Genomic DNA, 25,836 nt, shown 5'->3' with positions numbered 1-25,836 from the left:
GACCGATCACAAGACTCTGATACTACTGCCATGGTATTCCGATTTTCGCGGTTAACCACCACATTCTCTGATTGATCCAACACTACTGAGTATTTCTGAATTCCGAGTCCTGTGATTGGCCTAAAATCGGAAAATTTAAGCCAATCTCAAGACTCGGAAATACTCGGTAGTATTGAAGGTTTACCATGGAAATAGGAATACCACAGAAATTTTAAGCCAGTTTCAAGGCTCAGATAAACTGGGTAGTATCCGAGTCTTGTGATTGATCTAAAATTTTTGCGGTATTTTGATTTCGGCTAAATGTGGCAATACCCACTTTTAGCCACTCCTCCTTCCACTTGTCTCATGCATAGCCCTGCCCAAGAGTTACCAGCTATGTCTATATCAACTGATGAGATCAGGCCCGGATTTACCTCACAGAAGCCTATAAGCACAGATGTCCTGGCACCTTAGACTTTGCCCTCCATGAACGTACAAACCTTCACCGAACCGCACCACAAGTGTGCTGGCTGACCCAGCTGTCACTTCTCTGTTAGTTACCTTTCCCACCATAGGTAGCTACATGCGCCCCTTATGCTAGGTACACACGATACATTTTTCCGTTCGATAGATGCGTTTGATAATTTCCATCATGTCCGATCGGGGGCGTAGGCCCCCTGCAGATTTTCAGAGCGGCCCCCCCCCCCCCCCCCGGGGCCCGCACAGGGCCGTTTTGTGGGGGCTGGAGGGTTGGCAGCATGAAGGGAAAGCCGTGGCCGGGGAGAGGGGAAATTTCCCCCCTCTCCCTCACCTCGGGGCTCTCCCCTCTGCGCTCCCCTCCATCATTTTACCACTCAATTTCTCATAGAAGTGAATATAAATTGATAATAAAAGATAAAAGAATCGAGTAAAAAAAAAAAAAAACGAACCGAAAATCGATCAAACGGCAGAATCGACTGAAAAAAACGTATCATGTGTACCTAGCATTAGTGTTAGGTAGCCAGAAGTACCCTCAATAGTTACAGGTGCCCCCAAGTATTAGGTAGCAAGAGGAACTTCAGTATTAAGTAGCTAGAGGTGCCGCTGACTGAAGGCAGATCTGGCAATCAAATCAAATAGTGTTGCGCCTATGTGAATCAGCTGCAGGTACTGTAAAAGGGATCCCACCTCCTTAAAATATTTCAATAGATTAAATAAATCACAGACTGCGCTAAATACAGAAATAGCTCTTGGGCTTTAATGAACATTAAATAAAATTGATCAGGGATAGTGCCCCTTTTAAAATGACTTCATAAAACAATCCAGATCTCTATAGATGGATATAGATATCCGTGGTGGATTAAAATAGATAAAAACAATTGAGGTAGATGTATTGGCTCTTGTTAGGTGCTACAGTACATCAAAGTCCCGCTTTGCGGCTGTCACACTCACAACTTGCCTCGTTTCGACCGAGCTGTAGTAATGACCAGGCTTGTGGTTGTATGGGGGCTGCTTGTTAAATGATCAAGCTCTTGCAGATTGTGGTAACTGCCGTTTCTTAATTGCATTAGAGGCACATGATTGTAGTGCATACAATGAATGTACGATACTTCTCACCCGTCTTGGGTCTGCTGGATGTAGATCAAAGGCTGTGGTGGGGAGCCGCTCTATCTCACCCGCCCCGGCCGGTGGCGAAGTGAGAGAGACTGGACGGTGATGTCGTCGGGCAGGTTTGCACGGCTCCCGGGGATTCCGTAGACTTGGTGGGCTTCAGCGCTTCTGCGGAGATGGAACTTACGTGCTTTCAGATGTAGTTAGCAGCTGCGCGGCTCCAACCCGTCTCAGTCCCCTCACGCATGTGACGTCACACTGGCAACCAAGGCTGACGTTTCGGGAGGAACGCCTCCCTTTCTCAAAGCTAGGTTGCGGAGGGGTGTCAGAGACCTGCTTATAGAGCCTAGCCCATGTGACTTGTCACTCAAATGCATACAGATCCAAGTCCTTGTTCAATCCATGTGGGGTCAAAGTGTCAAGATTAAAAATCCACATTGTTTCTCTTCGTGACATCTCTAGTAAATAATCCCCGCCTCTCCATGGTTTTGTTACTTGTTCTATTGCACAGTATCTGGTTCCCTTAAAGGAGCATCCATGTTCAGTTTTGTAATGGGCTGATAAGGGATGCTTTTTATTCCCTTTTTTTATGTTTGTGCAGTGCTCACTTAATCTTTCCTTTAGGGCCCGCTTGGTTCTTCCCACATATTGTAGTTGACAGGGACATATCAAAACATAAACGACACCTTTTGTGTCACAATTTGTGACGTCTCTAATTTTAAAGGTTTCTTTTCTAGAAGAGATGTTATCATAGCCGGCCTTTGATATGAGCGACCGGAGCGGTCGCTCAGGGCGCCAACTTCCAAGGGGGCACCTATAGCTGGTTACCTATACTGAGGGCACCTACACCTGATTTCCTTTACTGCGGGCACCTATAGCTGGCTACCTTTACTGAGGGCTCCAAAACCTGGCTACCTATACTGGAGGGCCGGATTTGTACTTTTTACCGCCCAAGGCCAATTATACCATCTGTATGGTTGTATCTCCACGTGCCCCAATGAGAATTCTACTTACATCATTGGATGTCACAGACAATAACTATTTCAGTAATACGCGTATAAATTATAAGTTATATTTTCCTTAAAAAATTTTATGTTATGTTTGCCATCTCATTAATGATGGACCCATTGTGCCACCATGTGAGTTAGGCTGAAGTGTACCTTCAGGATAGAGCTTACAGGTCTTGCAGGTAAGACACAAGTACAGGACAGAGAGTTCAAAGGTTAAAGCAGTCCTTTGTAGATAGGGATGGCTGCATGGAACAGCTTTACTGTCCCTCACTGAGCCGCCCCTAAATTTCTGGTGCCCTAGGCCATGGCCTATGTGGCCTTCCCAGAAATCCGGCCCTGCTGGAGGCACCTATGCCTGTCTACCTATGGGGGGATGGAGACCTTCAACAGACTTCCTATATTAGGGGCACCTATGCTTGGCAACCTATATTGAGGGCACCTACACATGAGATCCTATACTGGGGGCACCTATACCTGGCTACCTACCTATACTGAGTCTGAGGGCGTTTGGGGGGGCGCACTGCGGCTATAACGCATGGTGCAAATTGTCAGTGCTGTGCTATCATTCTAAATAGGGGGAGGCGGCTAACTGTCCCACTGATTGTTTTTATTAATATTCCTGAAAGGCTCTAGCCTTCAATTTTAAATATATTCAGGATAATGCACTCTTTCCATCCATTCATAGTTATTAATAGTATTTTTTCTATTATACATACGTGACATACGTGTCATAAAGATCTGAGCATTTGGCATAATGTGTCACAACGTCAAAAAGGTTGGGAACCACTGTCCTAGGAGATATCACAGGAGAAGAGATGAATTGCATATGGGCCTGTGTGTGTGTACTCATGTGTGCGTGTGTGTATATGCACGTGGGAAGAGGATGAAGGGGGGGGGCACAAAAATCAGGTTTCGCTCAGGGCGCTGTGAAACCTAAGGCCGGCCCTGGATGTTATGAACCCTTTCAACAGGTAAATTAGACTCTCGGCATGCCCTGCAAAACTCACATTTCTTAAAGTACCCACTTGTTTTATTTGGTTTAATTGATTTCACTGTAGGGGCCAAAATATTTCCCAGATTTCTTGTTTTCCTGAAAATCATAGAGGGGTTCTCTGGTAGGATTGATGTGAGGAGGGGATCCTCCCTCAGCAAATGCCAGTATTTACCCACTATATGTTTGACTTTTGGGGCCTGAGAAGAGTACTGTATAATTAAATTAGGTTGCTGATCTGTATGCTCGGATTGTTTACTGTGGTCCTGCAAAAGTGTCTGCCTTTCTGTGTTTATGGCTCTTTCTTTAGCTTTTGAAATTAATGTCTCAGCATATCCTTTCTGTGCAAATCTTTCCTGCAAAACTTCTGCTTCTGCATCAAAGTCACTGATCTTAGAGCAGTTCCTCCTCAACCTTAGGAACTGACCTCCTCCTTTCTTGAAGAACATTGATGAACGACCACCAGTCAATCACCCACAGGAAGACATATTCAAACATTCAGGATTGAAGTGCAAATCTAAATTCAACCCTGTTCAAGAAGCCAGCAAAGCTATGAATTCATTTGAAACGTTAGTATTGGAGGATATTAAGAAACTTAAAACCTATTTTTCAGACAATTTATCTACACTGGAAAGGCAGGCAATGAAGAGACTACAAAACGATTCCACCATTGTGATTAGGCCAGCAGATAAGGGGGGCGGTGTAGTTATACAGAGTAAAGATCAGTACCAGCAAGAGGCCACACGACAACTACATGATTTGGACACTTATCAACCACTACTGATGGACCCCACACACAAATTCCTGAAAAGATTAAAAGTGCTATTGGAGGAAGCAAAACTTGTAGGGATTATTAATGAAGATGAATTTGCATTTTATATGTGGATAACCCTAGGATACCTGTATATTATCACCTCCCCAAAATACATAAAAGATTAGATGACCCACCGGGGAGACCCATCATATCGGGGATTGGATCAATGACCTCTAACCTTTCCCAATATGTTGATTTATACCTGCAGGAATTAGTTAAAACCACTCCATAAACACAGAAAGGCAGACACTTTTGCAGGACCACAGTAAACAATCCGAGCATACAGATCAGCAACCTAATTTAATTATACAGTACTCTTCTCAGGCCCCAAAAGTCAAACATATAGTGGGTAAATACTGGCATTTGCTGAGGGAGGATCCCCTCCTCACATCAATCCTACCAGAGAACCCCTCTATGATTTTCAGGAAAACAAGAAATCTGGGAAATATTTTGGCCCCTACAGTGAAATCAATTAAACCAAATAAAACAAGTGGGTACTTTAAGAAATGTGGGTTTTGCAGGGCATGCCGAGAGTCTAATTTACCTGTTGAAAGGGTTCATAACATCTCTTCTAGAAAAGAAACCTTTAAAATTAGAGACGTCACAAATTGTGACACAAAAGGTGTCATTTATGTTTTGATATGTCCCTGTCAACTACAATATGTGGGAAGAGCCAAGCGGGCCCTAAAGGAAAGATTAAGTGAGCACTGCACAAACATAAAAAAAGGGAATAAAAAGCATCCCTTATCAGCCCATTACAAAACTGAACATGGATGCTCCTTTAAGGGAACCAGATACTGTGCAATAGAACAAGTAACAAAACCATGGAGAGGCGGGGATTATTTACTAGAGATGTCACGAAGAGAAACAATGTGGATTTTTAATCTTGACACTTTGACCCCACATGGATTGAACAAGGACTTGGATCTGTATGCATTTGAGTGACAAGTCACATGGGCTAGGCTCTATAAGCAGGTCTCTGACACCCCTCCGCAACCTAGCTTTGAGAAAGGGAGGCGTTCCTCCCGAAACGTCAGCCGTGGTTGCCATTGTGACGTCACATGCGTGAGGGGACTGAGACGGGTTGGAGCCGCGCAGCTGCTAACTACATCTGAAAGCATGTAAGTTCCATCTCCGCAGAAGCGCTGAAGCCCACCAAGTCTACGGAATCCCCGGGAGCCGGGCAAACCTGCCCGACGACATCACCGTCCAGTCTCTCTCACTTCGCCACCGGCCGGGGCGGGTGAGATAGAGCGGCTCCCCACCACAGCCTTTGATCTACATCCAGCAGACCCAAGACGGGTGAGAAGTATCGTACATTCATTGTATGCACTACAATCATGTGCCTCTAATGCAATTAAGAAACGGCAGTTACCACAATCTGCAAGAGCTTGATCATTTAACAAGCAGCCCCCATACAACCACAAGCCTGGTCATTACTACAGCTCGGTCAAAACGAGGCAAGTTGTGAGTGTGACAGCCGCAAAGCGGGACTTTGATGTACTGTAGCACCTAACAAGAGCCAATACATCTACCTCAATTGTTTTTATCTATTTTAATCCACCACGGATATCTATATCCATCTATAGAGATCTGGATTGTTTTATGAAGTCATTTTAAAAGGGGCACTATCCCTGATCAATTTTATTTAATGTTCATTAAAGCCCAAGAGCTATTTCTGTATTTAGCGCAGTCTGTGATTTATTTAATCTATTGAAGGCAGATCTGGTCAGTAGAATGCATAGGGAAGGAGGGAGAGAGACGCTCAGGGAGTGGAGTGAACCACCTTTCCATCATCAGGCGCCTGTAGGCACGTGCCTATAATGCCTTATGGTAAATCCAGCTCTGGATAGGATTCAGATTACGAGTATAAGATCAGTAATGAAGTAATAATTGATCGGATGCTGTAAGTTATAGCAGTTTTTAGTGATTTAATAAATGTGTATGGCGTCAGCATGTGTTGAATTGCTTCCTCTATTGTGCACTGACCTATTCATATGTATTTGTCTGCAGATTTCAAGCTATGATATGTTTCCCCGATACAGCATCATCTCCTTCGCTTCTGAGGCGAAACCAGTCGTGTATCTCGCAAATAATGACAGTACAGATGCCGATGCAGTTATTAAAACTTTGCAAGACTATCAGTACAGCGGTTAAGTGTCATAGTTTTTTTTCTTTTATTAACTTGCTAAGTGATACATATGTGAACATTGTAATCAGTCAGTGTATACATGATTTAGTCAGTGTTTAATCAACATTTTTACTGCTGGCAGGTGATGTCAGTGGAAGTAGCTGCTGCTTGCTTTATTGGCAGTTGAAAACAGCTGTTATTTCCCACAATGCAACAAGACTCCCACAGTGTGATGTCAGTACCCTGGCCCTGACATCACACTGTGGGAGGGGTTTCACCACAATATCAGCCAAACAGAGCCCCCTGATGATCTGTTTGAGAAAAGGAAAAGATTTCTCATGGGAAAGGGGGTATATCAGCTACTGATTGGGATGAAGTTCAATCATTGGTTAAGGTTTCTCCTTAAAGCTAATGTAACCCCATCTGTAAAAAAAAAAGTCAGATACTCACCTAAGGAGAGGGAAGGCTCTGAGTCCTAATGAGCCTACCCTCTCCTCTCCCGGTGCCCGGTGGATCCTCTGGTCAAATCCACCGCCGCGGGGACTTCGGAAGAGCCCGAGTGCTCCCGAAGGCCGGCGGCTCCATACTGCACACGCGCGAGTACGTCATAGACATGCGCGAGTGCGTCTATGACGGCGCTCGCGCATGCTTAGTATGGAGCGGCCCGTCTTCGGGAGCCCGAGTGCTCCCGAAGTCTTCCGAAACCTCCCTTCGGTGGCGGAAGTGCCAGTATTTGACCGAAACAGTCGAATACTGCTACGGGGGATCCTGAGCGAGGAGGACCGAGCCTTCTCTCTCCTTAGGTGAGTATCTGACTTTTCTTTTTTGTAAGGTGGGTTCCAATTAGCTTTAAGAAGCTTCTCTGAGCAGTGCTATTTTCCAAAGCATTTATACAGCAAAGAAACAGTGAAATATAACTTCAAATAAAATTTTACTGCGGGGAAGTTCAAAGGGTTATTAGCTTTGCTCTGTTTCTTAGTTCAAAAAATGCAGAGTGTAGTGTGCAAACTGGAAATATTAGAGAATGATGCAATGTTATAAAACAAAGCTATATACGGTAACTTAAAATAAATATATGAGTCTCTTTTCTTTGCTACTAATGTTCTATTAATTATCCGTACTACACATACAATTCATTATCTCATGAGTTTATTTTCGCTTCACTGTCAATTTAACTTTCACTAATTGGTTTTGTGTTTTAAATTGACACATTTAAAGCTAGACTCAAGCCGCAACCAATTACACACTTTAAAGAGACTCTGAAGTCTCTCAAAATACTGTTTTTTCTTTTAAAATCTCCTTTAACATCAGTGCCCTAATTGAAACGCCGCATCGCCGCGGCTGAACACTAGATAAATCACCCATACTCCCGGGGGAAATATCCACGACTTTCCTGGTCGTGGATTTTGCTGCCCAGGGAGGCAGAGCTTTGGGCTGCAGCTCTGCCTCCATGTGCGTCAATCTGCGCTGATTGCCGCCTCTCCCGCCCCTCTCAGTGAGAGAAGACTGAGAGGGGCGGGGAGAGATAGCGACCCGCGCTGATGGATGCGTGTAGAGGCAGAGCTACATCCCAAAGCTCTGCCTCTTCACGGAAACGCTCCCTGCAATGTGCCCCAGGGAGTTTGGGGTGATTTATTGACTGTTCAGCCGCGGGGATGCGGTGTTTCAGTTTGGGCATTGATATTAAAGAGTATTTTAAAAAAAAACAGCTATTTTGTGAGCCTTCAGTCTCTCTTTGAAGGGACTCAGAGACGATTAAATAGAAAAAATGTATACATACCTGGGGCTTCCTCCAGCCCCCTACGGCCTGATCGCTCCCACACCGCGGTCTTCAACCTTCTGCATCTTCGGTAACGGGTCCCGTCATTTCAGCCAGTCACGGCCAGTCTGCAGTGCACTCCTCCGTCTTACTCCCGTGGGTGGGAGCATTCTGCGCCTGCAGGTGCAAAATGCTCCCAGCCACGGGAGCGAGATGGAGGAGCGCAGAGCGCATGCACCGACTGGCCGCGTATGTCCATCAGGGATGATAATTATGGTCAGGCTAGTTCATGGCTGACAGCCCCTCCAGCCCCCTTACACACATATGAACACAATCATGTCCCACAGACAGTGCTTAACCACTTCACCACTGAGGGGTTTTACCCCTTGAACACCAGAGCAATGTTCACCTTTCAACACTCCTTCCATTCATTCGTCTATAACTTTATTATTACTTATCACAATGAAATGAACTATATCTTGTTTTTTTCGCCACCAATTAGGCTTTCTTTAGGTGGGACATTATGCCAAGAATTATTTTATTCTAAATGTGTTTTAATGGGAAAATAGGAAAAAATGTGGGAAAAAATTATTATTTTTCAGTTTTCGGCAATTATAGTTTTTAAATAATGCATGCTACTGTAATTAAAACCCATGAAATGTATTTGCCAATTTGTCCTGGTTATAAAACCGTTTAAATTATGTCCCTATCACAATGTTTGGCGCCAATATTTTGTTTGGAAATAAAGGTGCATTTTTTTTAGTTTTACATCCATCCCTAATTACAAGCCCTTAGTTTATAAAGTAACAGTGTTATACCCTCTTGACATAAATATTTAAAAAGTTCAGTCCCTAAAATAACTATTTTTGTTTTTTTTTAATTGTATTTTTTGTTTTGTTTTTAATTACAAAAATAAAAATAAAAATTGGGGAGTGTGGGAGGTAATGAGTTAATTTATTGTGTAAAACTAATGTATTTGTATATGTAAAATGCTTTAGGGTGTAGTTTTACTATTTGGCCACAAGATGGCCACAGTGAGTTTGTTTACATGCGACCTGTAAGCGTCCGGAAGGAACGCTTACAGGAAGCACTACGAGGCTGGGCAAATCACAATGATCGCACTGTTTCTCAATGAAGCAGCAGATCATTGCGGGGGCTTAGGTCAATGAACGGGAATGGATTTTCCCGTTCATTGATCTCCAGGCGAGCAGGCGGTGGCGTGCACGAGCGGCGGGAGCGCGGACAGCGGCGGTAGCGCGGAAGGTACGGATTTCTCCGTCCCTTGGTTTTTTAGGAGGGAAAAAAGGGACGGAGAAATACGTACCGCGGGGGGAAAAATTGTGGTTAAAACCTCAAATGCACATGATGACTAGTGATGGTCATGTCTAGGAGAAATCATGGATAAGCATGTGATCAGTTTGGTCTGGTGATAGATATAAAAGTCTCTGATTTGCTTGTCAGGATTGTGTACTAAAGCAGGACGTGATCGCAGCAAATCAGAGCTTTGCAAATTTATCACCTGATCAAACTGATCACATGCTTCTCCATGAGTTCTCCTTGACATGACCAACACTAATGATGACCCTTCCACAGACACTACCTTCCAGTCCAACACCCAGGATCACAGGTTGTTCCTGTTCACCAGATTATTGGACATTTTCTCCATCCCCACACATAGGGTTATAGGGAGGGACCCTCACTCATCCACAAAATTGGGTACCTCTAGAGAGACGTTAGGAGGGGGCACGAGACAGCCCCTGTGATGTCCTTGCCAACATGTATTACAGTACATGGAACCAATGTCTATTTGCACAACTTTTTTTTTTGGTGTTCTGTAGAAGTAATAGCACAGTGTGCCTTTAAATTGGCTGAGAAGCCTTCAATGCATCCAAGTCTTCAGAAGATTGTACTTTGATGTTATCTCACATAAATCCCATGAATATTCAGGGGTTCCCCCAAAGATAATTAGGCAGAGCCCTCCACCCTCATCCACCAAACATAAATAGGGTGTGGTCCTCTTTCACATGAATCACATTATTTAATAGGCAGGCGTTCCCCCAAAGATAATTGGGCCTCCATCCAAGGAAGCATAGTAGAACCCTCTCACAATCTAATGCTGGGAATACACAAAGTGTTTTTTCGGCAGATAGATGGTTCGATAATTTCCGACATGTTCGATCATACTTTTTTGATTGTTTTACCGCTCGATTTCTCATAGAAATGAATGGAAATTGATAAGAAAAAAAGAGAATCGATTGAATGGAAAATTGACTGAAAAATGCATTGTGTATTCCCAGCATTACATTACTATCTTCTTAAATCCCCAAATATAATGCCCTTTGGTCTGTAGCCTAGCCTAACAGTGATCTCTCTGCCATGCCCCTTACTCCTTACGGTTTTCCCTGTCTCACCTCAGTTTTATAGTATTCCCTGATCTTCTAGTGGTGGACTCGCCTCCCCCTTATACAGTAGTATGCTCTGTTGGTCTAGTGGTCCTCTCATCCTTATATAACATTTCCTGGTGGTCTAGTGGTTCCTGCTGTATGTCCTGGCAGTCTACTGCAGAGCAGGTTGTTTCGGCGCATGGCGCTCAGTTCCGAGTGGTGAAACTAGGACCCCCCCTAGGAGCAATGTAATACTGCGCGGGGCACGTAAGGGTAATTTAGGGCTCAAGCAGTTGTTGGACCTCGAATTACATCCCCCTCCGAGTTGCAACAACTCAGAGGGGGAATAGTATTTAACTATGTTCCATACACATTGTAGCAGTCAAAACTGACCCAGCCAAGCCTAGGAGGCAGTCTATAGGTGCCCCTTAATGGTACAATATTTTCATCACATGCGATTTTTCAGTTACATTTGCGGGAATGGGAAGGTAATTATCCATTGTTGCCATAAACTGTAAATTGCAGCACTTTCTCTCTTTAGATACAATTGCAAAATTCAACATTCTGATTGACAAAATGTTCTATTCCAACTGACCATAGAAACGTTTTACATTTTTCCCACATGCGAGTTTTTCTGTTTAAGTCGATTGTAAAAATCTGATATAAAAGATCAGATTTTTACAATTGAAAGATCTGAGGAAAATATTGTACTGTTAATGGGCAACTTAAACAACACCTGTACTGAAAAAAAGTTCCCCTGGGGGGTAGTCACCTCAGTAGGGGGAAGCCTCTGGACCCTATTGAGGCTTCCCCCGTCCTCCTGTGTCCCACGGCAGTCTCGCTGCAGCCCACAGAACGCACAGGCGACAATTTGTCGGCCTGTGCAATATTTACCTTTTTGGGCTCCAGCGGGTGCTCTTCTGACTGAGATAGGCAAAAATAGCGGATCTCCGTCGGGTCCGCTCTACTGCGGAGGCGCAGGAGACTTGCGCCTGCGCAGTAGAGCGGACCCGACAGAGATCGGCTATTTCCGCCTATCTCCGTGGGAAGAGCGGATACTGCGCCTGCGCTGGAGCCAAAGAGGTAAATATTTACATCGCCGCCGCTCCGGGAGGATTTTCTTTAAGATATTTGCAAGAGCAATTTCATTTCCCTACAGTCACAAGAGCAGGGAGTTTGCAGTTACCGCCGCAAGCAGGTTACCGTGAGTTACGCGATTAGCACGACCCGCAGTACTCTAGTACAGCGAAAGTTGCTACGGTAACGGGGTTACTAACGTGTTACCATAGCATGGCTCGCAGTACTCAAGTACCGTGGGTTGCGCTAACAACGTAACTCACGGTAACTGCTGGCAGGGGTAACGGTAATATTGTTGTGCACTCTCTGCGTACAGCAATAGTTCCCCAGTTAGGTACATCAACCACAATGAGTCTAGTTTTTGCATTCTGCTCCAAATCTACCTTCATTTCAGAGATTAATTTCCTGTTGTATTTATAATTAGAATTTAATTGGCTGTCCTGTGTAACTATGTTCACATCTAACTATACCCAACATTTAAAGTGACACTGAAGCAAAAAAAAACAACAAAACACCTTATGATATAATAAATTGTATGTGTAGTACTGATAATGAATAGATCATTAGTAGCAAAGAAAAGAGTCTCATATTTTTATGTTCAGTTGCATCGCTTTTTATTATAACATTGCATCATTCTCTAATATTTGCAGATTGTACATTACACTCTGTATTTTAAATGATATAACAGCAGAGCTAATGACCCTAATTATCTATATATATAAAATCGGATGTATGTATGTGTGTATGTATGTGTGTATGTGCCGCGATCACGCGAAAACGGCTTGATCGATTTGAACGAAACTTGGTACACAGATCCCTTACTACCTGGGATGATATGTTCTGGGGGTCTCGCGTCCCCCCTGCACAGCTGGGCGGAGCTACAAACAACCAATCAGATTTCACCCATTCAAGTCAATGGAAAAAATGTAAAAGGCTGCCATTCTCACAGTAATTGGGCCAGAGTCCCCACACGTGGCACAGTTGGTCACTTGGTGACCGAGGTTTCAAATCCAGGAAAAGTGGGCGGAGCATAAAACAGCCAATCAAATTTCAGCCATTCATTTTAAAGAGACTCTGAAGCGAGTCTCAATTCTCTTTTTTAACCTATATTCATATTAAGCCCCATAAGCACAGCTAAACCGCCGCTATCAAACGGCAAAACGAGGGGTTAATACCCCCCAAATCCCCCTGCAAAATCCACGACTTTCTTGGATTTTGCACTTCCTGGGGGATCAGTTGAAAACGGCGCCTGAGCTACCTGTATGAAAAGGGCGCCGCCATAGACATCAATGTTATTTCTGGAAATATGGGCTACAAGGTGGTGAAAAGGGCTCCCGAGTTTTGATATAGGCTACAAGCTGGCGCCCCTCTGTAGCCCATAATTTTTTCCAGCTACAAGGTTTTCGGCTACAGTAGGGTGTCCCTTTGTAGCCCATATTTTTTTCGAACTATAAGGTTTTTGGCTACAGAAGGGCACTCCTTTGTAGCCCATATTTTTCCCAGCTATAAGGTTTTCGGCTACAGAGGGGCACTCCTTTGTAGCCCATATTTTTCCCAGCTATAAGGTTTTCGGCTACAGAAGGGCACTCCTTTGTAGCCCATATTTTTTTCGGCTACAATGTTTTTGGCTACAGTAGGGCACCCCTTTGTAGCCCATATTTGTTATTCGGCTACGAGGGTTTTGATTCTGCTACAAAAGGGCGCCCCTTTGTAGCCCATATTTTTTATTCAGCTACAAGATTTTCGACTACAAGGTTTCTGATTCTGGGGGGTCTTAGGGTTAGGGACCACCAGGGGGGTCTTAGGATTAGGCACCACCTGGGGAATCTAAGGGTTAGGCAGCACCAGGGAAGTCTTAGGGTTAGGCACCACCTGGGGGGGGGGTCTTAAGGTTAGGCACCACCTGGGGGGTCTTAGGGTTAGGCACCACCTGGGGGGGTCTTAGGGTCAGGCACTACCTGGGGAGTCTTAGGGTTATGCACCACCAGGGGGGTCATAGGGTTAGGCACCAACAGGGGGTTAGGGGAGGGTTCTGTGTGGGAGTAGGGAGAAGTTAGGTCATAGTAATCACCAGGGGCTGTCTTAGGGTTAGGCACCACCAGGGAGGGGTTAGCGTTAGGTACCACCAGGGAGGGGTTAGGGTTACGCACCACCAGGGGGGTTAGGGTTAGGCACCATCAGGGGAGGGTTCTGTGTGAGAGTAGGGAGAAGTTAGGTCATAGTAATCACTTTTCTCAGCTATATCTAGAGCCCTTTTATAGCCCAACAAATTTTGCCTATAACAGCATCCTTTTTATAAACTAAAACTATATGGCATATATGGGCTACAACAGGTGCCCTTTGTAGCCGAATTGTACATATATGGGCTACACCAGGCACCCTTTGTAGCCGAATTTGGCATATATGGGCTACACCAGGAACCCTTTGTAGCCGAATTTGGCATATATGGGCTACACCACGCGCCCTTTGTAGCCGAATTTGGCATATATGGGCTACACCAGGCACCTTTTGTAACCTAATTTGACATATATGGGCTACACCGGGCGCTCTTTGTAGCCGAATTTGGAATATATGGGCTGCCTACACCAGGCGCCCTTTATAGCCGAAGTTGTTAAATGGGCTACACCAGGCACCCTTTGTAGCCGAAGTTGGAATATGGGCTACACCAGGCGCCTTTTTTGTAGCCGAATTTGGCATATATGGGCTTCACCAGGCGCCCTTTTTTCCAGGCGCCCTTTTCAATTAGACCCCTTCCTGGAGGCAGAGCTATGTGCTGTAGCTCGGCCGTTCGTACTAGGCTTGACATGCGCATTTCACTATTTCTCTGTGAAACTTCTTATTTTTATGCGCAGGCGCAATAGTTGCTTTACGTGATGTAACGTTCGTTCTAACGATCAGATCGTTACACACCTTTTAAAACTATCTTTACTTAGGTCGTTCTTTCATCAATTAAAAGTTCGTTCGTCGTTCTCAACGAACGATCGTTGTCGCATGTGTGTACGTAGCATTACACTGTTAATCACAGGGGTCTCAAACTTGGCACACTTGGTCACTGGGTGAATGAGATTAAGATTCAGAAAAGTGGGTGGAGCCTACAACAAGCCCTTACTGTCAGATCAATTATTTTCAACATGTCCAATCTGATTTCCGATCGATGTCCGATCATTTTTTGATCGCTTTCCGACAGAAGTGAATGAAAAACAGTAGGAAAACGATCGGAAATCAGATCAGACGTGTTGGAAGTAATCGATCTGACAGTAAATTTGCAAGAACATTTCATAGTGTGCATAGCATTAGTCAGAGAGCTCAGAGAAGCTCTTTTGCATAGATAATAACTGAAGTTTCTTAACTCTTCCTGTACTGGAAACAATATGATATTCATGCCTTTGCTACTATTGATCTATTTCTTAGCTGTACTACACATACAATTCATTATATCATAAATTTAGTTTCACTTCAGATTCATTTATATAGTTGTATTTGTGGTTCTTGCCCTTACTAAGCTGCTATTTTTATGTTTGTTTTTGCCACTGCAGAACATGCGGATAAAGGGGGTACTAACACAAACGCGGCCTTTCAGCTGGTGTATAGTCAGATGAGTCTGTATAAGCAGAGATTTCCAGAGTTTTGGAAAACTTCCAACATCATCATACTTATGACAGACGGTAAGTGCTCAGTGTCTGAAATGACATACTTTTAGCCCTCAAACCTCACAGTTAGTTACATATCTTAGGGCCCGTTTCCACTGTAGCAAATCTGCATGTGGTGTCCGCATGCGGATTCGCATAGGCAATGCAAGTGGATGGGGCTGTTTCCACTTGTGCGTCTGCGGGAGCGTTTTTGTGTGCGGCTGAAATCTGCACGGCAGAGCCATCAGATTTTGCGTGCAAGAGGAATGCACGTGAATCGCCGCTAGTGCATTTTCATAGGGAAATCGCATGCGGGTTGAGCATGGGGTTTTTGACGCGAATTCGCATGCGTTTTCGCATGGGTATTAATGTTAATTTACACAGGAAGTGACATAATTAAATTTGCATATACCCTTACCTATGCGGAATCGCACCCGCATGCGATTTTGTCCGCGGTGAAATGCAGACGATTCCGCACCGCACTAGTGGAAACGAGCCCTTATATCTGATAATAACCATAAACCTATTCAAGCATATACTTCTCCTCTACCTCAATGAATAACAAAAGGCACTGTCTATACCTCTGTACTGACACAGCAACTGACTTCACTGCTATATCATCACAGACACTGCCTTCACTGCCATTCCCTGCCATACCAACATAGCCACTGCCTTCACTGCCATTCCCTGCCATACCAACACAGCCACTGCCACTCCCTGCCATACTAACACAGCCACTGCCACTCCCTGCCATACTAACACAGCCTCTGCCACTACCTGCCATACCAACACAGCCACTGCCACTCCCTGCCATACTAACACAGCCACTGCCACTACCTGCCATACCAACACAGCAGCTGCCTTCAATGCCATACCAACACAGCCACTGCCACTCCCTGCCATACTAACACAGCCTCTGCCACTACCTGCTATACCAACACAGCCACTGCCTTCACTGCCATACCAACACAGCCACTGCCACTCCCTGCCATACTAACACAGCCACTGCCACTACCTGCCATACCAACACAGCCACTGCCTTCAATGCCATACCAACACAGCCGCTGTCTTTAAATGCCATACCAACGCAGCCGCTGTCTTCAGTGCCATACCAACGCAGTCACTGCCATTCCCTGCCATACCAACACAGCCACTGCCTTCACTGCCATACCAACACAGCCACTGCCACTCCCTGCCAATACTAACACAGCCTCTGCCACTACCTGCCATACCAACACAGCAGCTGCCTTCACTGCCATACCAACACAGCCACTGCCACTCCCTGCCATACTAACACAGCCACTGCCACTACCTGCCATACCAACACAGCCACTGCCTTCACTGCCATACCAACACAGCCACTGCCACTCCCTGCCATACTAACACAGCCTCTGCCACTACCTGCCATACCAACACAGCCACTGACTTCAATGCCATACCAACACAGCCACTGCCACTCCCTGCCATACTAACACAGCCTCTGCCACTACCTGCCATACCAACACAGCCACTGCCTTCACTGCCATACCAACACAGCCACTGCCACTCCCTGCCATACTAACACAGCCACTGCCACTACCTGCCATACCAACACAGCCACTGCCTTCAATGCCATACCAACACAGCCGCTGTCTTTAAATGTCATACCAACGCAGCCGCTGTCTCCAGTGCCATACCAACACAGCCACTGCCACTACCTGCCATACTAACACAGCCACTGCCACTACCTGCCATACCAACACAGCAGCTGCCTTCACTGCCATACCAACACAGCCACTGCCACTCCCTGCCATACTAACACAGCCACTGCCACTACCTGCCATACCAACACAGCCACTGCCTTCACTGCCATACCAACACAGCCACTGCCACTCCCTGCCATACTAACACAGCCTCTGCCACTACCTGCCATACCAACACAGCCACTGACTTCAATGCCATACCAACACAGCCACTGCCACTCCCTGCCATACTAACACAGCCTCTGCCACTACCTGCCATACCAACACAGCCACTGCCTTCACTGCCATACCAACACAGCCACTGCCACTCCCTGCCATACCAACACAGCCACTGCCACTCCCTGCCATACTAACACAGCCTCTGCCACTACCTGCCATACCAACACAGCCACTGCCTTCACTGCCATACTAACACAGCCACTGCCACTACCTGCCATACCAACACAGCCACTGCCTTCAATGCCATACCAACACAGCCGCTGTCTTTAAATGTCATACCAATGCAGCCGCTGTCTTCAGTGCCATACCAACAAAGCCACTGCCATACCAACGCAGTCACTGCCACTCCCTGCCATACCAACACAGCCAGTGCCTTCTAGGCCATACCAAAACAGCCACTGTCTTTAAATGCCATACCAACACAGCCACTGCCTTCACCAGAGGCGTAGCTAAGTAGCTGTGGGCCCCCATGCAAGTCTTACATTTGGGCCCCCCCAAACACTCTATACATAACAATTTATACAGCGCACCGAAACCTGCAAATGGCCATTACAGTGTCAGAGGTGCAAGAAGGGAATGGGGAGCAGTTTGTTAATGATTATCACTATTCAAAGTATCTATAGAAGTGATTATTATAAGCACAGGACCAATAGAGAGCTAATACTGCAGAAGGTCAAAGGTCGAAGGTCGCAACCTCTGCAACCCCTATTGCTACGCCACTGGCCTTCACTGATATACCAACACAGCCACTGCCTTCAATGCCATACTAACACAGCCACTGCCTTCACTGCCATTCCCTGCCATACCAACTCAGGCACTGCCATTCCCACACAGCCACTGCCTTCACTGCCATACCAACACAGCCACTGCCTTCACTGCCATACCAACACAGCCATTGCCTTCACTGCCATTCCAATACTGCCACTGCCATTCCCTGTCATACCAACACAGCCACTGCCTTCACTGCCATTCCCTGCTACACCAACACAGCCACTGCCATTCCCTGCCATACCAACACAACCACTTCCTTCACTGCCATACCAACACAGCCACTGCCTTCACTGCCATGCCAACACAGCCACTGCCTTCACTGCCATACCAACACAGCCACTGCCATTCCCTGCCATACCAACCAAGCCACTGCCTTCACTGCCATGCCAACACAGCCACTGCCTTCACTGCCATACCAACACAGCCACTGCCTTCACTGCCATACCAACACAGCCACTGCCTTCACTGCCATACCAACCAAGCCACTGCCTTCACTGCCATACCAACACTGCCAATGCCTTCACTGCCATACCAACACAGCCACTGCCTTCACTGCCATTCCCTGCTACACCAACAAAGCCACTGCTTTCACTGCCATGCCAACACAGCCACTACCTTCACTGCCATGCCAACACTGCCACTGCCTTCACTGCCATACCAACACAGCCACTGCCTTCACTGCCATACCAACACAGCCACTGCCTTCACTGCCATACCAACCAAGCCACTGCCTTCACTGCCATACCAACACTGCCAATGCCTTCACTGCCATACCAACACAGCTACTGCCTTCACTTCCATACCAACACAGCCACATACTTCAATGCTTCTCTAAATATATACAGGGCCCATTTCCCTGTATTTTCCTTCTGTTCTGTGCAAGAGTTCAGGTCCACTATAAGACTACAAAAGAAATTGAAACGGCTAGGGAAAAATAGGGAGCGCCCACTTCTAGGCCACATACAGTAGCTTCCACTACAGCTATAATGGCTTGCGCTTCTGCTCTCCTGCCTTCATGAAGATAACAAATCATATTTTACTTCTTAGGAAAATATAATATGGGCGGAGATCCAATGAACGGAGTGAGAAGCATCAAACACTTTCTCAACATCACAAAGGACAGTCATCGAGAAGATAAACTGGGTATGCACCGCTCTGGTTGTACTAGTTTCTCATATGCTTCAATTATAAAAAAATAAACAGTAGAAAAGGGTGAAGAGACCGCAGCACTCACAATGGATCGATCGGAAGTTTCGATCAGAATCTTCGAGGTACCACACATATTATTGAGAGTGCCACAATTTAGCAATAAAAGAAAATAAACTCCGAAAAAATTGGTTGATTAGAAAAATCAAGAGAAAAAAGTGAATAAATAAAGTTTGGTATATACTGAATAGCTGCATAAATTTTTTTCTGGTTGAAAACAATTTTACAATCCATCACACACCAAACAATTCTTGGTAAAGCTGGACTGAATTGTTTATAACACATCCAATCTAAAAAAAAAAAAAAAAGTAGAAAAAAGTGAAATTCGATTGGATTTTTGATCAAAAACAATTAAAAGCATATGATTTTTCGGGATAACCGATCTTATTTATCGAATTGGTGTCCAATCGGATCTTTTAATTGTGTGATGTGTGGCCACCTTACGGGTCCGTTTTCAATTGTAGTCGCAAAACGCTAGCAATTAGCACTAGTGTTTTGTGCTGGTGATTTTACCGCAATTAGCACGGTAAAATCACTGTACACTCTCACGCTTTTTGAGTGATTTGCGCTTTTTAGCATTCTAATAGCAATTGCTCTAAAATCGCGGTAAAATGCTGCATGTAGAGCATTTTGCGATTGCCACTGATCGCGAATCGCCGGTGATCGGCAGCAATCGCGGTAGTGAGATCACTGTAATATACTTAATATTGCGCAAGCACTTTAAAAAGTGCCAGCGTTTGCCACCGATTAGCGGTAATTGCCCACTAATCGCCCCAATGAGAACAGACCCTAAAGGCGCGATTCCACTTGAGCTCTTCCAGTCTGCGGGGAAAGCAGACGAATCCCATCAGCCATGCCATGCACGGCTATGGGATCCGCAGCCTCCCGCGCCGATTCGGATGGAAAAGCCGGCCGAATCGCTAGCGTTAGCGATTCGGCTGGCGTTACCATTGCACCCTATGGCAGAGTTTCCCCGCACTATTCGCCTGCAGGGAAACTGAGGATTCGCGGCGGTTTCCGCTCAAGTGGAAACACGCCCTTAGCCTTTTTTTCAATTTTGCTGGCAAACCCCATTGAAAATGCTGATAGTCTGACATCGCTGACGCTGTTTCCTCTTACATTTACAGATATCTATGTCTTCGGTCTGGGTGATGATGATAAGCTCAGCCTGGACGAGATCAATGATATTGCATCCAAAAAACGTAACGAACAACATGTCTTCAGATTGCAGTCGGTGCAGGATATGAAAAAAGCCTTTGATGAGATGATAGGTGAGTTCTGTTACGTCTATTAACAGATCCAGACGCTGTTTTAAAGGACAACTGAAGTGAGGGATATCCAGTGATAGGCTGCCCTATTTATTTCCTTTTAAACAATACCAGGCTATCCTGCTGATCCTCTGCCTCTAATACTTGTAGCCATTGACCCTGAACAAGCATGCAGCAGATCACGTATTTCTGTTTTATTCAGACACTACTGCAGTCAAATAGATCAGCAGGGCTGCCAAGCAATTGGTATTCAGTGCTGCTCGCATACCCCTTTTCAAAATCCGAATTGAATTCAGATCCGGATATCCAGGTATCCAAATCCGAATTCGAACTTTTTGGTATCCGAATAGAATCGGATATCCATTCCGAACCCAATATCCTGAATCTCTCTCTCTCTCTCTCTCTCTCTCTCTCTCTCTCTGTCTCTCTCTGTCTCTCTCTGTCTCTCTCTGTCTCTCTCTCTGTCTCTCTCTCTTCTCTTTTTGGGATGTCAATGACTTATGTAATAAGAATTTATGCATAGATGTACAATAGTGTGTCTTTAATTTTTATGACACAATTCTAGATTGTGTACCGGTTATGTCTACTATAAATGTTGCCCATCGGCGTGTTGTACATTTTTTGAAAAACTAATAAAATGTTTTGAAAAAAAAAATAGACGTAAAAGCAGAAAATATATATTGTTCAGCTCTTCATGGTTAAAATGATTCGACACATGCCTTATTTCATTACTAGTTGGGCATGTAGCAGACCAGTATCCCCCATCTGTAGTGATGGGACCTGAACACAAAGGTGATAGTCGGGTACTATAATCTTGTGCAGATGCATCGCTAGGCAATGGCAGCGCCCTGCTCTCGGGTAATTCGGGGATCCGGTGATTGCTACGACACGGAGGGGGAGTCGAATTTAGCATCACCCCGAAAGTGTGCGCCAAAAAGCCCCGTGCCGAATGCCGATGTGCCATGCATGCCAGGGGTGTAACTAGAATGTATGGGGTCCCGCTGCAAAAAGATAGCTTGGGACCCTTTGGGTCCATAGGCCCTACAACCTCCCCTCCCCCCACAAGTGCAGTCAATTGCCTAGTAACTGCTCAGTGCTGCCTGGTAACTGCTCACTGCTGCCTGGTAATTGCTCACTGCTGCCTGGTAACTGCTCGTTGCTGTCTAGTAACAGCTCACTGCTGCCTGATAACTGCTCACTGCTGCCTGGCAACTGCTTGCTGAGCACACAGTTCAACTGCCCCTGAAAAAGAGGTTCTCATTTAATTCTGATTACTATAATAAACCACCACATCCTTTGATTGGTCCAATACTACCGGAGTATTTCCGAACTCCAAGTCTTGTGATTGGCCTAAAATCGGAAATTTTAGGCCAATCACAAGACTCGCAAATACTCGTAGTATTGGACCAGTCAGAGGATGTAGAGGTTTACCACGGAGATTGGAATACCACGGAAATTTTAAGACAATCACAAGACTCTGAAAAACTTGATAGTATCTGGGACTTGAGACGGGTCTAAAATGTTGCTGGTATTCTGATTTCCATGGTAAACTTTTGGATTATCTGATTGGTCCAATACTTCCGACTCCAAAGTATTTGGCCAATCAGAAAATTTGGTAGTGTATCAGGGATGTCTGCATAATAGCAGACATCCGCAAAATATAGCCAATTCTGCAAAACATCCTTTTTAACCTCCCTGGCATTATGATTATTTGCGGCGCACGGCCGCGGGAGGGTTTTTTCTGCCTCATTTTTTTTAACATGTAGCCAGCCTAGTGCTAGCTACATGCTTCCCCCTCCCTGCGGTGTCCACCCAGCCCCTCCGATCGCCGCCGGCGCATAATCCCAACAGGAAATCCCATTCTGATTTCCTGTATGGGCTTCCCCGTCGCCATGGCGACGATTACGATGACGTCATCGTGACGTCAGGGGGAGTCCCGATCCACCCCAGAGTGCAGCCTGGCCGTGATTGGCCAGGCTGCGCAAGGGGTCTGTGGAGGGGGGACCCTCTTTCGCGGCGGGTAGCGGTTGATCGGCGGCGATTGGAACAAACACGCAGCTAGCAAAGTGCTTGCTGAGTGCTCGAAAAAAAATTATGCAAATCAGCCCACCAGGGCCTGAGCAATCCTCCGCGGCGGCATAGCCTGTGCTCAGCTCGGGATTACTGCCAAGGAGGTAAAAAAAAAATTGCATAACTTTATTTACAAAAATGACAAAAAAAAAACCCTTTCTGCGGAAATCAGAATCCGAAATGCCAATTTTTTGTGAAAAACTACGGAATCGGTAATCAACATTTGTAGAAATCGATATTTCCGCAGAATTGGAAATCAGCGTTTCCGACCATTCCTACTAAAATCTTAAAGCACACCTGAAGTGAGAGGAATACGGAGGCTGACATATTTATTTTAAACATTGCAAATTGCCTGGTTACCCTGCTGATACTCTGCACAGGCCCAGATTTACCATAAGGCATTATAGGCACGTGCCTACAGGCGCCAGATGATGGAAAGGCGGCTCACTCCCCTTCCCAAGTGCCTCCCTCCCTCCCTCCTTCCCCATGCAGAGTCTCGAGTTGATTGTAAATGAGAGGTTACTTACCAAGCTCTCTGCACTCCAATGACAAGATCTCCCTTCAGTAGAGGGTACCTCTGGCTACCTAATGCTAAGTGAAACCTGTAGCTACCTATGATGTGCAAGGGAAGTAAGGGAGAAGTGACAGCTGGGCCAGGCAGCACACAGTGCAGTGCAGTTCGGTGGGGGTTTGTAGATTCATGGAGGGTGAAGTCTAGGGTGCCAGGACATCTGTGCCTATAGGCTCCTATGATGTAAATCCGGGACCTGCCTCTGCCTATAATACAATTAACAAGCATGCAGCAGATCAGATTTTTCTGACTGAAGTCTAACTGGAGTAGCTGCATGCTTGTTTCAGGTGTGTGATTCAGACACTACTGAGGCCAAGGAGACTAGCAGAGCTTCCAGGCAAAAGGTATTGTTTAAAAGGAAATAAATATGGCAGCCTCCGTATCCCTCTCGCTTACGGTTCCCATTAACATGACAAATGAGCAGCAGGCGCAGTCAGTGGCCATAAGTGTGAGTTATAACACGCTATCACCTTTCTTCTTACATCAATAAAGCTCGTTACACCATTGTTTTTCTTTCCCCTTTCTTATATTTTCAGAGGAAGTAGAAACATTTCAAATGTGTGGACTCTCCAGATACCACTCAGAAGACAACTCAAAAGAAATCTATCCCTGGATTGCCAAAATTTCCATCACTGTAAGTAGCCACAAATAAGCTTATGCACAAATAGAATAGGGGTTTGAAACCACTGGATGGGCAGAAAAAAAACTCCTTTGTTTCCATCGGAGCAGATAATTATGGCGCACAGCACAGCCCGTACAATAATGGCGCCACGTTCAGTTACATTATAAAACACTATTTAGCGTTTTAACTGTTAAAAATTGGCGCAGGTTATTTAAAACGCTATTTACCGTTTTAATCAAACTGCTCTGCAACTTACCTCTCCTGCTTCTATTGAAGCACCGGCAGACTTTTGTGGATGATTGGCTCAGGCAAGTGCCTGCAGCCGCGATGATTGCAGAGGCAGGACTGTGCGCTTATAGCCCCACAGTTCCGGAGCTGTTACCGCTCCTCTGCCTGACCAGCTTGCACTGTGCTCCATGATTTTTGGTCAGGCAGAGGAGCGGTAACAGCTCCGGAACTGTGGGGCTATCAGCGCACAGTCCTACCTCTGCAATCATCGCGGCTGCAGGCACTTGCCTGAGCCGATCATTCAGAAAGTCTGCCGGTGCTTCAATAGAAGCAGGAGGGGTAAGCTGCAGTGCAGTTTGATTAAAACGATAAATAGTGTTTTTAATAACTTTATAGGCGTCTCCGTGCGCCCTTATTTATTCCACGCCATTTTTCACTGCACCCGTTTCCATATATGGTAGAGTTTCCATATATGGTAGAGTTTCCATATATGGTAGAGTTTCCATATATGGTTAGCCAAGACTCTATCAACCGGCAGTCTCAACTAACTGTCTATCAGCGAGGGAGCCATGGGGGCGTGCCTCTCTCAAGGTCAAATTTATACTAAAAGTTTTGTGCCCCTAGACCAGCATTCATGTAGCTTCATTTACATGAGCAGTAACGCCCCCATTCCATGTGTACCACCCCCACCTTCATATGCAGCTGCTTTAGGCAGCAGCCCCGTGTGTTGCTTCCCATTTGCAACCTCCTTTTTACCATTTGTAGTCTCCCATTCCATTTGCAGCTGCATCCCCCCCCCCCCTTTCATGTCCAGCTCCCCCCTTGGGCTGCAGCCGCCCAAGGTCCCGGCCTTTTTGACCTTTCCAGAAATCTGGCCCTGACCTCTCTCTTTATGCAGAGCAGCGTGCAGCAGAAACTACTTGCAAAAGCACCAAGTATCGGTCCTCTTCACGTGCTGCAGCTCCCAGCTGCTCTGCTGCACCCTCGTATGACTCCTGAATGTGTCACCTGACCCACAGCGGTATCAATACAGAAGATGCAGCAGAGCAGCACGCAGTTGCAGGAAGTGAGGAGGACCATTCCTCGGAGCTCTGGTAAGTGGTTCCCGCTGCGCCCTGCTCTGCAATTTCTGTGTGTGTGTGTGTGTGGGGGGGGGGGGGGGGGTGGTAGTGTGTTAATGTTTGCACAATACTTAGCCTACTTCCGAAGGCTGTCCTTGGAATGAAGAAGAGGTATTTGACATAGCAGGTCAGATAACATCAACACGGTACGGCGCTGGAACGACAGGAGTCACAGGCAGTGACATACCTACCATAAGGCTGCAGGTGCTCACAGCACCGGATGTAGCCATGGCTAGGGGTGCTGCTGTGGTGCTCAGTCACTGTGTTCTTCTACCTGTGAAATTTTTTCAAAGTTTGGGCAACATTGGAGAAAATAGCTTCAGGTAGTGCAGGGAACTGTATTACTTCCTGCACTAGATGTAGCTCCCCTTCCCCCTTCCTGTCTGGTAGGCACTGTGGGGGACATTTATCAACAGTGTCTGAGACAAAATATTGGTAGGTTTTTAGAAATCCATGCAGAATTGTCTGAGACATCTTAAGAAATCACTAAATAGTGCAGATTCCTTCTTAAAGTGGACCCAAATTAAAAATACAAGATTTCAGAAATAAAATCTATTTTCTAATTTATAATAATAAATAGCAGCCTTTTTTCAGCTGCATGATGTCAAATATAAAATATTTTACATTTATTGGAGGAACCCCTCCCTTCCTTTC

At 45.6% G+C, this 25,836-nt stretch overlaps 1 protein-coding gene across 1 annotated transcript in view; it reads left to right on the top strand.

Moving 5' to 3' along the window:
* Positions 1 to 25,836, top strand: part of LOC137528777 (complement factor B-like) — a 134,084-nt gene that overhangs the window by 60,257 nt on the left and 47,991 nt on the right. Inside the window, exons 7-11 of the mRNA XM_068250348.1 lie at positions 6,398 to 6,536; positions 15,272 to 15,400; positions 19,144 to 19,239; positions 20,430 to 20,573; positions 23,748 to 23,845. Of these exons, the coding sequence (XP_068106449.1) occupies positions 6,398 to 6,536; positions 15,272 to 15,400; positions 19,144 to 19,239; positions 20,430 to 20,573; positions 23,748 to 23,845 (606 nt within the window). The remainder of the gene's footprint in view (positions 1 to 6,397; positions 6,537 to 15,271; positions 15,401 to 19,143; positions 19,240 to 20,429; positions 20,574 to 23,747; positions 23,846 to 25,836) is intronic.

The sequence above is a fragment of the Hyperolius riggenbachi genome, chromosome 8, assembly GCF_040937935.1.
Source record: "Hyperolius riggenbachi isolate aHypRig1 chromosome 8, aHypRig1.pri, whole genome shotgun sequence".
Taxonomy (NCBI): domain Eukaryota; kingdom Metazoa; phylum Chordata; class Amphibia; order Anura; family Hyperoliidae; genus Hyperolius; species Hyperolius riggenbachi.
The sequence above is the reverse complement of the archived record's forward strand: the minus strand, read 5'-3'. Positions and strand labels throughout refer to the sequence as shown.